Here is a 15,377-nt window from a genome sequence, read left to right as displayed (position 1 = left end):
ACTATTATCCGTGAGGTAAGAACACACTGCCCTAGCATCTCTCGTTGGTTTGAATTCTGCTATATGCAACCCACCAGACTATATTATCAAGAGCACTTACTCTCCTCGACACAAGGGGTTCAGCAGGGTGACCCTCTTGGTCCCCTTCTTTTTGCTTTAGCTTTGCACCCTCTTATCGAGAAGATTGCATCCACTTGTATGTTGGATTTCCATGCCTGGTATTTAGACGATGGCACCATCGCAGGTGACACTATGGAAGTGTCTAAGGCATTGAAGATTCTCCAAGAGGACGGACCTGTCTACGGGTTACATCTGAATATTTCGAAGACTGAATTATTTTGTCCCTCTTATGACCCGAGAAGGGATTCCGATATTGCCTTTCCTGCGAATATTGGTAAGCCAAAAGATGGTGTTAAATTGCTTGGTGGACCAGTCAGCCTAGATATGAACTTCTGTAGTAATGTGGTGTTGAACAGGGTTGACAAAACCTCTCAGCTCATTGACAAGATTCAAGAGCTGCATGATCCTCAGTGTGAACTTTTGCTTTTGCGCAACTGTACTGGAGTTTCGAGGTTATATTTTGCCCTACGCACTACTTGCCCCCAGGCGATTCAGAATGTTGCCACGCGCTTTGATGATTATCTTATGCAGTATCTTCGTCGTCTTATAGTCGGAGATGGGGCTGGTTTTGGCTTAGTCCAACAGCGACTAGCCACTCTCCCCATCAAAGATGGTGGTCTGGGTATTCTTACTATGACAGATACTATGCAGTACTGTTACCTTGCATCTCAGGCACAGACCCAACATTTGCAGAATTCTATTTTGAGGCTGCCTGCAACAACCGACTTATGCCTTGTTTCCATACTACTTTACAGAGTTTCACACAAGCTTGTGAGATCCCCCTCCCTGATTTCAACATTAATGATGCCGCCCCCCATTACATAAAGTCATTGGCAGCTATCTACCTTGGAGCTATCATGGAAAAGGTACTTACTCGCTTTTCTTTTTCTACACGTGAAGCTACTGTTTGGCAATGTAATAGATCTGATCATGCTATGGATTTCCTTAAGGCAATACCTATTCCTGGGCTCAACCAGGCAGTTGGTTCCAGGCAATTTAGCTCGGTCTTACAATATCGTTTAGCTATACCCCTTTTTGAGGAAGGTAATAAATGTACCTGTTATGGCAAACTCATGGATATCTTTGGAGACCACGCTATCCATTGTGCTAGTGAGGTCGGGCTTAAATTCAGACATGATTTAGTAAAAGATATTCTGGCATACATGTGTTACAGAGCTGGGGTTGTGGCTAGAAAAGAGGTTTCTTTGGGCGTCATCAATAATAAGGATTTTCGGCCAGCGGACATCATGGTTTATAATTGGGTAGATGGTAAGGATGTTTGTCTCGACGTCACTGGAGTCTCTCCGTTTACCAGTGCTAAGACACGCCACTTCATACCAGGTCATGCCATTTCTGCAGCAATTACTCGCAAGAACACTAAATACTTAGATGTTTGCACTTCTCTCGGATATGGGTTCGGTGTTTTTGCTTTCTCCACTTTTGGCGAGCTTAGTACGGATTTATTAACTTTCCTGAAGAGATTAAGGAATTTCTTGGTAGGAAATGATGCCAACTTTAAGATAGGCAATTCTCTTTTTCATAGGCTAGGAATCGTTATTCAAAAAGGTGTTGGTGCCCAACTTGTTGCTAGGCTACCCACCATCTCTTGTAATATTGATTTTGATTAATAATAATAATTATAATAATAATATTACTATTTTCCCTATTTTCAATAAAAGCCCTCAGAGGCACGTTTCCATAATAATAATAATAATAATAATAAGGGTATGAGAGAGAAACTCCGGGCGATTTACAGGCGACAGAAAGTATGCAAATTTGTTCCGGCAATTACATCGAATTTCCTCCATAGAATTCTGATCACTCTTCTTCTTTCAAATCCCCTTGTTATCTCCTTTCGATTGATTCCAATGTTAACCACAGTCTCTCACCATCTGAGGTAGTTACAGCGGTTATTTTTCTTTACAGAAGCCATGCATCGTACTCGTTCTAGATCATCTTCCTCATCACAACATGGGGTATCATCATCCGTGACGTCGTCTTCTATATCAGGTTCTCAATACTTTAGCCCAGCAACGGATTTTACTCCATCCCATGATCCTGGTGAAGATACAGAGTCAAACGGTGATCACTTTCATTGTCCTTTTAAAGGGTTTGACGATTGCAGAGACGGGGTTAATGGTAGAGGGTTCGTTAGCAGTTCGTTCACCAGACACCTTAATGACAGACATTTTCGTACTACAGAGGCTAAACAAACCTGCAAGGATAGAATCAGCAACAACTTGAATGTTTTTACAGCATGGGAACGAGTTCTAGGGTCATTACAGATGTGGCTCTGCAGTTTATGCATGAGTATGCATGTCTGGAAAAAACCCTGTCGTCATTCAAGCCATCATGGAAAAATTGTCTCAGGACCATTCAATGGACAATGCGCTGATTTCCTTATCTATGATATTACCAAGCCTGTTGCGACTGCCGCAGACACAACATACACTGTGGCTGAGAATACCCCATCTCTATCTGTAGAACTTCTCAATGAAGTCTTTCAAAGGCACTTTACCACTATCAATAGTATTCCCTCACCCTGCCGACTGAACTTCTCAAGAACTCTTAAATCATGTTTGGACGCCGTCATATTAAGTCCCACTGACTTATCAGCATGGATAAAATTACTGCTCCTTCCTATTTGCATTCTCAACCTCTACACTCCTAAGAGCACACCTGAAGAGCGTTCTGGCAACAGGAAACTCTTGCAAGTTGCCTCTATCAATAGTGTAATACTCACATGGAGAGAACATAATGGATGTGCTACTCTCATCACCAAACTGTTGGAAGTACCAAGGCGTGAACCATTGAGAAAACCAAGAAGCAAGAAGACCCAAGAGAGTGCCAACTTGCAGGCTTGCAGGAAGAAGTTGAGTTTTGGGGATTATACATCGGCTATCCGAGTTCTCTCATCAAATGGTATTGCACCATGCACTACAGATACACTAACGGAACTGCAGGAAAAACACCCACATGCTCACCCTCCTACTATACCCACTGAACCAATCTCTGTTGATCCCATTGCTGTAGATACAGGTGCAGTCCTTGGTGCTATAAAAAACTTCCCCAAAGGAACATCCTGTGGCAGGGATGGCCTCAGGGCACAACATCTACTTGATGCCATGAGTGGAGCATCAAGTGCAGTCGCAGATGAGCTTGTCACATCAATCACAAAGGTAGTAAATATCTTACTTGCTGGAAAATGCCATGCCATCCTAGGTGAATACATTGCTAGTGCTCCCCTTACACCATTGCAGAAACCTGGTGGTGGGCTTAGACCCATTGCAGTGGGTACTATATGGTGCAGGCTAGTTTCCAAAGCTGCAGCTGTAAAAATTGGAAAGGAAATGTCTACCTATTTGGGTGACTACCAATTTGTTGTGGGAGTGCCATGCGGTGGGGAAAGTATCCTCCATTCTGTCAACAGACTCATGGAGTTAAAAGGTACAATGAACAATACTTCCATGTTACTCATCGACTTCTTGAACGCATTCAACATGGTTGATCGTACAACACTAATCCAAGAGGTCAGATCCCATTGTCCTGCAATTGCTCAATGGGTAGAATTCTGTTATGCTAAACCAGCTCGGCTATACTATAATGAGTTCATCTTATCCTCGGCTAAGGGAGTGCAACAAGGTGACCCCCTTGGTCCGTTGCTCTTCGCACTTACTCTCCATCCTGTTGTATTGAGCATCGCCTCCAAGTGCAAGTTAGACTTAAATGCATGGTACCTCGACGATGGCACCATCATTGGTGATACGTTGGAAGTCTACAAGGCCTTGGCTATAATTCAATCTGAAGGTGTCTGCAGGGGTCTTCACCTCAACATCACCAAAACCGAGTTATTTTGGCCTACACCAGATCAACGGAGTTTAATTCCAGGCGTTTTCCCTGCCAACATTGGTCGACCCTCAACTGGTGTCAAACTCCTAGGTGGTCCTGTCAGTCTAGATTTGCAATTCTGCAAGGAAATGGTGATGCAGAGAGTGACTAAAACCATCAACCTCATGTCAGTGGTCAAGAAGCTCAAGGATCCGCAGAGTGAACTATTATTATTGCGCAATTGTACTGGGGTCTCCAGATTATACTTCACTATGCGCACAACAAATCCCTTAGCATTGCAGCAAGCTATGACTCACTTTGACGATCACCTCTTTCATTATTTGCGACAACTTATTACTGCAGATGGGGCAGGATTTGGTCCATTGCAATACCGCATCGCTACCCTACCAATCAAAGATGGAGGTCTCGGCGTATATACGATGCATGACACCAGCAAGTACTGCTACTTGGCTTCACAGCTTCAAACTCGGGCTATACATGATGTCATATTGAAGGACATCCCTCCTACCATTTAAAGCTCAACATATCAGCAAGCCTTAGCAGCCTACATCCAAGTCTGTGGTCTTACCTCTTCCTCACATAGGTTTGACGATACATCCCCTCATTCTATGCACTCCCTGGCTGTCTTATACTTCGAAGCAGTGAATAAACGGATCCCCACAACCTACCATTTGAGTGTACGTGACAGTGTTTTATGGCAATGCAACAAGCTCAAACACGCCCAAGATTATTTACTTGCCATACCCATTGCCGGTTTGAATCAAACCCTTGGACCCCGTCATTTCAGATGCGTTCTCAGCTACCGACTTGGCATCCCGCTTTTTCCCGAAGGAAGTCATTGTTCAAGCTGTAATAAGGAGATGGACATATTTGGAGACCATGCCTTACATTATGCTAGCGACGTAGGACTCAAATTCCGACATGATCTGGTACGTGACATTTTTATGGATATATGTATCAAAGCCGGTGTCGCAGCACGTAAAGAAGCAGCCTTAGGTTTTCTTTCAGATGAGAATGTTGTTTTGAGGCCTGCTGACTTATTAGTACACAACTGGGAAAACGGCAGAGATACATGCTTCGATGTCACAGGCGTTTCTCCCTTCACTGGGGAAATTCGTTCTTTCACCCCGGGCCAAGCTCTCTCTAAGGCGATTCTCCGTAAACGCAACAAATATTTAGAGAAGTGTGAGTCACACGGATATGGATTTCATATTCTCGCTTTCACTACATTGGGTGAACTAAGTGAGGACACGGTGGCTTTTGTAAAGTGGTTGAAGAACTGCCTATCTCACAATGACGCAAATTGTGGCACTGGCAGTTTTCTTTTTCATCGTTTATGTATTGTTATTCAAAAGGGTGTTGGTTCTCAGCTTGTAGCTAGGTTACCAACACCTTCCATGTAATATTACTATTTTCCCTATTTTCAATAAAATCCCTCAGAGGCACGTTTCCATAAAATAATAATAATAATAATAATAATAATAATAATAACATGGAAGGTAGAGTTAGTTTACCCCCCTTTTGACACAATCTCAGCCCCCATCCGCTTCGGCTCCCTTGGCTAGGTTACCCATGAGGCTCGCTGTTAGGCTAGCACAACAACCTGTTAAATTAATGTAATTGTACGTCGTTGGAGCTTAGCTTGTTAGGATTCCAACTAGTTTCATGTAATAATCATTATCCAATAATATAATAATATTTAAAAAAAATAAAATAAAAAATAAAAATAATAATATAATAATAAACTATTTACAATCATAAGTGGACATTGATAAGAGAGAATAAAACAGACAAAGGCAAAAAATACACAAATGAAACAGACAAGCACTAGAAACAAACTGTAATTTTATTATTATTATTATTATTATTACATAGAAACTTATTATTGAGATGAAAGATCAAGGTTACAGGAAATGGTGGGCAGCCTAGCAACAAGCTGAGCGCCAACACCTTTTTGGATTGCCACTCCTACTCTATGAAATAAAAATCTTTCAATTCCACAGTTTGCATCATTGTTCATAAGACAATTCTTGAGTCGCTTCAAAAACACTATTGTATCTTCACCTAATTCACCCAAAGTGGTGAAGACTAAAACACCAAAGTTATATCCATGAGACTCACAAGTAGCTAAGTACTTGTTGCATTTGCGAAGAATAGCTTTTGCAATAGCCTTCCCAGGAACGAAAGAGAGAATGTCATTTGTGAAGGGATAAACCCCCGTGACATCAAAACATGTATCTTTCTCGTTCTCCCAGTTGTAAACTAACAAGTCAGCTGGAAGTAATGTGTGGTTCCCATCAGAGATAAAACCAAGTTATGCCTCTTTTCTAGCTGAAATCCCTGCTCTGAAACAGATGTCTACGAAAATATCACGTACAAGATCATGCCTAAATTTATTGCCAACCTCACTGGCACAATGTAATGCGTGGTCACCATATATATCCATCTCCCTGTTGCAGCTAGTACATCGACTATCTTTGGGGAAAAGAGGAATGCCAAGACGATAACTAAGTATACATCGAAACTGTGTAGGACCAAGTGTTTGGTTTAAACCACTTATAGGTATAGCAAGCAAGTAATCTTGGGCATGTTTCAATATGTTACTTTGCCACAACATACAGTCACGTGTAGACATATTGAAATTGGTGGGAAGCTGTTTCTTCACTGATTCAAAATATATTACTTCCAGAGAATGCATGGAATCCATGGATGGGGGGGAAGCACTATCAAAGTTAAGCAAAGAAGAAGTTATACCACAAACCTGGGTGAACGTCTGCAAGGCCTGCTGACTAATGGGGCTTGGTTCTGCTGAAGTTATGCTACTCAGGATGATGCGCTGAATAAACTGCGTCTGAAATTGAGAAGCCAAGTAGCAGTAGTGGGTTGTATCTGACATGGTGTAAATCCCAAGACTGCCATCCCTGATTGGAAAAGTTACAAGCCTGTATTGTAATGGTCCGAAGCCTGCACCATCAACTGTCACTAACTGCCTCAGGTATTGATAAAGGTGATCATCAAAGTGAGTTTTGGATTTCTCTAAGGCCAGAGGGCAAGTGGTGCGCATGGTGAAGTATAGTTTGGAAACACCAGAAAAATTGCGCAACAACAACAATTCACATTGGGGATCATTAAGCTTCTTGACAATATTCATGAGCTGAATTGTCTTGTTCATCCTTTGCATAACCATATCATTACAAAACTGTAAATCCATGCTTACCAGACCACCAAGTAATTTGACACCTGAAGACGGTCGACTGATGTTGTTAGGAAAAACGTCAGGGTCAAAACTTCTTGGATCTGCAGCTGGCCAAAAAAGTTCAGTTTTATGAACATTAAGATGAAGACCTCGGTGTAATCCTTCAAATTGGATGATATTCAAAACCTTTAAGACTTCCATAGTGTCTCCAATGATAGTCCCATCATCCAAATACCAAGCCTGCAGGTCAAGGCTACATTGAGATGCAATCTTGTTCATAATAGGATGAAGTATAAGAGCAAAAAGCAAGGGTCCAAGGGGATCACCTTGTTGCACACCTTGTGCTGAGAAAATAATGACATCATTATAATACAACCTGGCAGGTTTTGCGTAACGGAATTCCACCCAATAAGAAATTGCAGGTCACTGCGCTCTGACTTCTTTAATTAATGATGTCATATCTACCATGTTGAAGGCATTGGAGAAGTCAACAAGGAGCATGGTTATATCACTCAAATGACCTTTCAATTCCATAAGTCTGTTAACAGAATGAAGTATACTTTCTCCACCACATGGCACACCTACACCAAATTGAAAATCACCCAGATATGCAATCATTTCTTTCCATACTCTTGTAGCAGCAAGTTTGGAAACTAACCTTCTCAAAATGGTACACCACCAGGTTTCAGCAGAGGGATTAGGGGAGAACTAGCGATATATTACCCAAGAGCAGATGGACAACATCCTGCTAGCCAAAGATTAACCACCTTAGTAATCGAGGATAATAGCTCACCTGCTACTGCATTGGAAGCACCGCTCATAGCATCAAGAAGATGCTGAGCTCTCAAACCGTCTCTCCCACAGGATGTGCCCTTAGGGAAACTTTTTATAGCTTAAGAATAGCCCCAGTGTCCACTGATAATGCATCACAATTAATGGCCTCAACTGAAATGGAGGGTGGGGGAGCAGAAGGATGTTTCTGCCTCAACTCAGAGAGAGTAGTCTCATTGCAGGGAGCAATGCCATCCGAGGAAAGAACTCTGATAGCTGCAGTATAGTGTCCATAAGATATCTTCCTTCTACAAGCCTCAACATTAGCACACACCTGTGATTTATTCTTTTTGGCTTGCTCAAACTTCTACGAATGGGCTGTTCTAATAGTTTATGAATCAAAGTGAGACATACATTAGGTTATCTTCAGTCAAGCAAAGCCTGATTAATAGACGCAACTTGTAGCTTTTTCATGGTGCCAGATCGTTCTTCTGAAGAGCTTTTAGGGATGTACAGGTTAAGAGTACAAATAGGAAGAAGTAATAGTCTGATCCAAGAAGATATCTCCCTAGGGTTGAGAATAATTGCATCTAGACATGACTTTAGTGTCTTTGAGAAATTCAACCTACAGGGTGGAGGAATACTCACAATAATAGTAAATTGTTGTTGAAAACATCATTGAGCAATTCTAAGGAGATAGATGTAGCAGTATTCTATACGCAGGAGGATGAGATGTCTACAGAAGAAGATGAGCCCGCATTGTGTTGAGGTTTCACTGCACCATGAATAAGAAATCCCACATCAGTGTCATTCAAGGGTCCAGCGATAACATCTGCAGGGTGAGATTTTGAATTGCAGGGTTTCTTCCATGCGTGAATGCGCAGACATTTAATGCAAATCCACATCTTCAAAGCGGATAAAACCTTCTCCCAAGCCACAAAACAATCGGCATTGTTCAGTATTCTATCCCAGCAAATATCCTTGTCTTTATCAATCGGGAAACGCCAATCTGAGACATGCCGATAGAAAGCGCTCCTGGCATATCCTCTACCGCAACTCCATCTTGGCATCCATCAAAAATTTTGAAGGGGCAGTGAAACTTATCCCCTTGTGAAGAGGATATGGAAAGATCCAAACCCCTATCTCCAACACCAGTTTTACAACCATCAAAATCCCTGAAAGGGCACTGAAGAGAATTGTTAGCAGGTTGAGAATCAAAACCTTGAGGGATGGGGCTCAAGCATTGTACCTGTCTAGCCCTAGTAACCATAGGCATAATGAGGAAGAGAAAAATAAACACCAAGAGCAAGAATTAGAGTTTAGAGTATGGGAATTCAAGGTTTCAATCACCAGTGAAAACTTAAAGTACCACACCACAAAACACTAATTAAACCTTCACAGTGGAAGGGAATCAAACACAACTATCCAAACAAGGTTCCAAGTACTGATAGAATCACACCCCAATTCCGAATTGAAGCAACACTGAAGAAATACAACAAAAATCCCCAAACACAACTGCACAAACACCTTTAGCTCCTTAATCCTTCCTTGAAACACCAAAACCCCCAAATTGTAAAACACAACTCTTGTAAAAATTCCCAATTTCCACGCAATTAATCAAGAAAACAAACCCCAATTCAATTTTCTACAAACACTCTCTGAAGGAAAACAACCACAGTCTTAAAGCAAATACAAAAACCCCAGTCGACAATTACACAGAAGAAAAACTAGGGTGAAGAAAAGTCGAAAATTTACATAGAAATTAAGCAAAAGGGAGAAAACCAATTCACAAAAACCTAGAAACAGACTACAACATTAATTCTGAATCAACAATCACACAATTTCAAAACCCTCACTGCCAATAGAGGAAAGAAGGATTTCAAACCTTAGTTGAATAAACAGAACCCTAGTTGAATAATTGATAAAAACCCCTATGCAAAACGGTGAAAACAAGAATTCAAATACCTGATGGAAACACTAAAAACCCTTAAGAATCGAAAAAAGCTACCATTGATTTCGTTATTATTTTTTTTTTTTTTTTTATTATTTTTTTTTTTTTTTTTTTTTTTTTTTTTTTTTTTTTTTATTATTTTTTTTTTTTTTTATTATTATTTTATTTTATTTTTATTATAAAGAAGCTTTATTCATAAGATGAAAAATCAAGGTTACAAGTAATGGTGGGAAACCTAGCAACAAGTTGAGTGCCCACACCTTTTTGAATAGCTACTCCAACTCTATGAAATAAAAATCTACCTAAGCCACAATTGGCATCATTGTTCGCAAGACAATTCTTGAGTCGCTTCAAAAATACTATAGTATCTTCACCTAACTCTCCCAAGGTGGTGAAGGCTAAAACACCAAAGCCCTATCCATGAGACTCACAAGTAGCTAAATATTTGTTACATTTGCGGAGAATTGCTTTAACAATGGCCTGCCCAGGAACAAAAGAACGAATGTCATTTGTGAAGGGAGATACCCTTGTGACATCAAAACAAGTATCTTTCCCGTTCTCCCAGTTGTAAACTAACAAGTCAGCTGGAAGCAAGGTGTGATTCCCTTCAGAAATTAAACCAAGTTGTGCTTCTTTTCTGACTGAAACACTTGATCTGAAACATATGTCTACAAAGATGTCACGAACGATATCATGCCTAAATTTAATCCCAACCTCGTTGGCACAATGTAAAGCATGGTCACCATATATATCCATCTCCCTGTTGCAGCAATTGCATCGACAATCTTTGGGGAAAAGAGGAATGCCAAGACGATAACTAAGAATATAACGAAATTGTCTAGGACCAAGAGTTTGGTTTAAACCACTTATAGGTATAGCAAGCAAGTAATCTTGGGCATGTTTCAATCTGTTGCTCTTCCACAACATACAATCACGTGCAGACATATTGAAATTGGTGGGCAGTTGCTTCTTCACAGATTCAAAGTATATTACTGCAGAGAATGCATGGAATCCATGGAAGGGGGGCAGTACTATTGAAATTAAGCGAAGAAGAAGATAAACCACAAACCTGGGTGAACGTCTGCATGGCCTGCTGACTAACGATACTTGGTTCTGCTGAAGTTATGTTACACAGAATAGTGCGCTAAACCGACTGCGTCTGCAATTGAGAAGCTAAGTAACAGTAATTAGCAGTATCTGGCATGGTGTAAATCCCAAGTCCGCCATCCCTGATTGGAAGAGTTGCAAGTCTATATTGTAACGGTCCGAACCCTGCACCATCAGCTGTCACTAAATGTCGCAAGTATTGAAATAGATGAGCATCAAAATGAGTTTTGGCTTGTTCTAAGGCCAAAGGGCAAGTAGTACGCATGGTGAAGTAAATTTTAGAAACACCAGAACAATTGCGCAACAACAACAATTCACATTGGGGGTCATTAAGCTTCTTGACAACATTCATGAGCTGAATTGTCTTATTCACCTGTGTAAAACCACATCTTTACAAAAACTGTAAATCCAAACTTACCGGACCACCTAACAATTTGACACCTGAAGATGGTCGACTGATGTTGGGAGGAAAAACACCAGGTTCAAAACTTCTTGGATCCACAGCTGGCCAAAAAAGTTCAGTTTTCTGAACATTAAGATGAAGACCACGGTTTAACCCTTCAGATTGGATAATATGCAAAGCCTTTGAAACTTTCATAGTGTCTCCGATGATCGTCCCATCATCTAAATACCAGGCTTGTAAGTCAAGGAAACATTGGGATGCAATCTTCTTCACAATGGGATGGAGAGTAAGTGCAAAAAGCAAGGGTCCAAGGGGATCCCCTTGTTGCACACCTTAAGCTGAAGAAAGAATAACATTATTATAGTTCAACCTGGCTGGTCTTGCATAACAAAATTCCACCCAATAAGAAATTAAAGGACACTGCGCTCTGACTTCACTAATTAATGATGTCATGTCAACCATGTTGAAGGCGTTGGAGAAGTCAACAAGGAGCATGGATATATCACACAAATGACCTTTCAATTCCATAAGACTGTTAACATAATGAAGTATACTTTCTCCCCACATGGCACACCTACACCAAATTGAAAATCACCTAGATATGAAGCTAATTCTTTCCCTACTCTTGTTGCAGCAAGTTTGGATACTAACCTTCTCCAAATGGTACCCACTGCAATGGGTCGAATACCGCCACCAGATTTCTGCAAAGGGGTAAGGGGAGAACTAGCAATATATTCACCAAGTGCAGATGGACAGCAACCTGCTAGCCAAATATTTACAACCTTAGTAATCGAAGATAATAACTCAACTGATACAGCGTTGGCAGCACCACTCATTGCATCAAGAAGGTGTTGATCCCGCAAGCCATCTCTTCCACATGAAGTGCCCTTGGGGAAACTTTTTAACGTCTTTAAAACATCCCCTGAGTCCACTGATAATGCATCACATTTAATGGCCTTAACTGGAATGGAAGGTGGGGGAGCAGTAGGGTGTTTTTTCCTGAATTCTGAAAGAGTAGACTCATTGCAGGGAGCAATACCATCAGCCGAAAGCACTCTGGTAGCTGCAGTATAGTGACCAAAAGACATTTTCCTTCTACAAGCATCCAGATTGGTACTAACCTGTGATTTCTTCTTTAAGGGCTTGCTCAAACTTCTACGTATAGGCTGTTCTAACATTTTTTGAATCAAAGTGAGACACCCGTTAGGTTCTCTCCAACCCAACAAAGCCTGATTAATATATGCAACTTGTAGCCTTTTCCTGGTACTTGATCGTTCTTCAGAAGAGATTTTAGGACGATACAGGTTAAGAGTGCAGATAGGGAGAAGTAAAAGTTTGATCCAAGAAGAAATTTCCCTAGGGTTAAGGATAATAGTATCTAAACATGACTTTAGAGTTCTTGAAAAATGCAGCCTGCAAGGTGGAGGAATACTCACAACTATGGTGAAGTGCCTTTGAAATACATCATTGAGCAAATCTAAGTAGATAGAAGCAGAAGTACTCTCTATGCAGGAGGATGAGATTTCAGTGACAGCAGCAAGTGGTTTGACAATGTCAGATACCAGAAAATCGACATGCCCACCATTATAAGGTCCTGGAATGACAATATTATTGTGGTTGCATGATTTTTTCCAAGCATGTAAAACCAAGCAATGACTACACAACCAACAATGCATTTGCTGCAAAACCTTTTTCCAAGCAGTGTAAAAACACCTATCTTTACTTAGACTTTCTCTGCACTGTGGTTTAGCATCTTCCGAAGAAAAATGTCTATCGCTGGGATGTCTTTGAAAGGAACTACGAACATACTCTCTGCCATCAACCCTCTCAGTGCACTCATCAAAAATCTTGAATGGGCAATGAATGCGAACACCATGAACAGGGGAAGATACCGGTACAGGGCTGTTGTAGATAGGTGCAGACGAAATTGAAGATGCCACAGGGATTGAGGTAGAAGAAGAAGAACAATATCTAGTTCTAGGCATAACTACAAACCAATATGATTAGGGATCAAAGAATGGGACAATAAGAATTCAAAACATGAAAAACAACCTCAATTGAAAACTTAGAATACCATTCCTTAAATTACTAATCAGGAAAAACAACAGCTTGAAAGAGTCTGGTACACACTTCTTCAAATCAGAAAAAAACCACCTGTGCCTACAAAACACCACACAGAAGAAAAAAAACCCTCCAATTACACTAAAGAAGCTTAATACAAACACTTACAAAAGCCCCACTTCAAAGTCTCTTGATAAAAATTCTGCACCACTGAACAATCACAGCCTCAAAACAAAAACTGAACAGAACATAAGATGAAACTATTCACATGCAACACCTAAGATTAAAAATTAGTTTCAACAAACTTCTCCCTTGTCGTCAAACCACAATAAACACCCCAAATTCAATCCTCAAACACACAACAGTACTAAATTTTCAATATCAACGCCACTGAACACCCACAGAACAAGCACATTCTCAAAACAAACAGATAACAAAAGAAGAATACACACCTTTCACCACTGAGAATTAAGAGCTAATTGATCAACCTACTCCCTTTTGCAATCAAACTGATCGAGAAAACTAAATCCTGGTATTCACTTGACAAAGCCCAGAAAAACTGCTTCTCTGAGAAGAAGGATGAAGAGGACAGCCACAAAAACCCTAACCCAGTATTGCAATCGGCGAAACCACGATGCCCCAAATTCCCAAAAACGAAAAACTACTGCTGGAAAAACAAGAAATCAAATCCCTAATTCAAAAAGAATTAAAGAACTGAGGAAGGAGAACTAATTGATTCTTTAGTATCCAAAACCGCGAAACCCACCACAAATTCACCTTCAAAAACACCAACTATCAATCTGAATAAAGAAACCCCTCTTTCACAGAAACACCACTTACAATTAAAACAACTTATTACAAAGAGTTTTTATTAGTAGTATGTAAAAAAAAAAAAAACCCTAATCAAAACCTAATCTGAATAAATTATTAGTATTAGTATTAGTATTATTATTAGTAGTATGTAAAAAAACAATTAATATTTATTACAAAGAGTTTGTTGGTAGCCTAACAACAAGCTGAGCACCAACACCTTTCTGAATAGTAATTCCAATACGATGAAAAAGAGAACCTCCTACTTTGGAATTAACATCTTGACTAGCAAGACGATTCTTCAACCTACTCAAAAATATACAAGTATCTTCTCCCAATTCACCAAATGTTGAAAAAGCAAAAATACCAAACTCATATCCGTGTGTCAGGCATTTGTCTAGGTATTTATTACATTTGCGAGTAACAACCGCAGAAATAGCATGCCCTTGGGTGAAGAAGTAGTTCTAGCACTAGTGAACGGCGAGACACCCGTGACATCAAAGCACGTATCCCGACCATTTTCCAAATTGTAGACAAGTAAATCTGCCGACCTTAAGGCATGAGCAGTGTCGGATAAGAAACCCATAGAAACCTCCTTGCGAGCGGGCACATCGGCTTTGTAACAAATATCCGCCAAAACATCACGAAACATGTCGTGTCGAAATTTGATGTCGACTGCACTAGCACAATGTATAGCATGGTCACCATACTTATCCATAGCACGATTACAACATGAACATAAGTTATTTTCCTCAAACATTGGTATACCCAATCTATAGTTAAGAACTCCTCGAAATTGACGAGGTCCGACTGCTTGATTAAGCCCATGAATGTGAACAGCTTTGAGAAAATCCATAGCATGCTCCGTTCTATTACATTGCCAAAGATCAAATATCCCTCGCAGATAGTGAATACTTGGTGGGCAGTTCCTTCTTAATCACATCAAAGTATGTCGCTGCCAATGATTTCATGAAATGGAGGGCAGCATCGTTGATGTTAAATTATGAAGGAGATAAACCACAAGTTAGAATACATATACCTGCAAAGCATGCTGATACTGTTGGCTTGCATCAAAGGAGGTTGTATGCTGTAAGATAATATCCTGCAGG

The 15,377-nt window shown here is 40.4% G+C and overlaps 1 protein-coding gene across 1 annotated transcript; it reads right to left on the bottom strand.

Annotated features, from left to right (window-relative positions):
* Positions 1 to 6,283: 6,283 nt before the first annotated feature.
* On the bottom strand, positions 6,284 to 7,986 carry LOC113312589. Its single transcript, XM_026561333.1, has 3 exons — positions 7,959 to 7,986; positions 7,687 to 7,746; positions 6,284 to 7,509 (listed from the first exon to the last, which is right to left on the bottom strand). The coding sequence occupies exons 1-3, from the start codon at positions 7,984 to 7,986 to the stop codon at positions 6,284 to 6,286; spliced, it is 1,314 nt and encodes a 437-aa protein (XP_026417118.1).
* Between the last annotated feature and the right edge of the window lie 7,391 nt (positions 7,987 to 15,377).

Source organism: Papaver somniferum, chromosome 9, assembly GCF_003573695.1.
Source record: "Papaver somniferum cultivar HN1 chromosome 9, ASM357369v1, whole genome shotgun sequence".
NCBI classification, from domain to species: domain Eukaryota; kingdom Viridiplantae; phylum Streptophyta; class Magnoliopsida; order Ranunculales; family Papaveraceae; genus Papaver; species Papaver somniferum.
This window is presented reverse-complemented; position numbering and strand designations above follow the sequence as displayed.

Bases quoted from the DNA above. Each gene is read 5' to 3' on its own strand.
- LOC113312589 (XM_026561333.1), bottom strand. From the start codon at position 7,986: ATGAGCGGTGCTTCCAATGCAGTAGCAG. The intron at 7,747-7,958 runs GTGAGCTATTAT...AATTTGGTGTAG, and splicing joins TGCTTCCAATGCAGTAGCAG to GTGTGCCATGTGGTGGAGAA. The intron at 7,510-7,686 runs GTCATTTGAGTG...TTATTTTCTCAG, and splicing joins CAGACTTATGGAATTGAAAG to CACAAGGTGTGCAACAAGGT.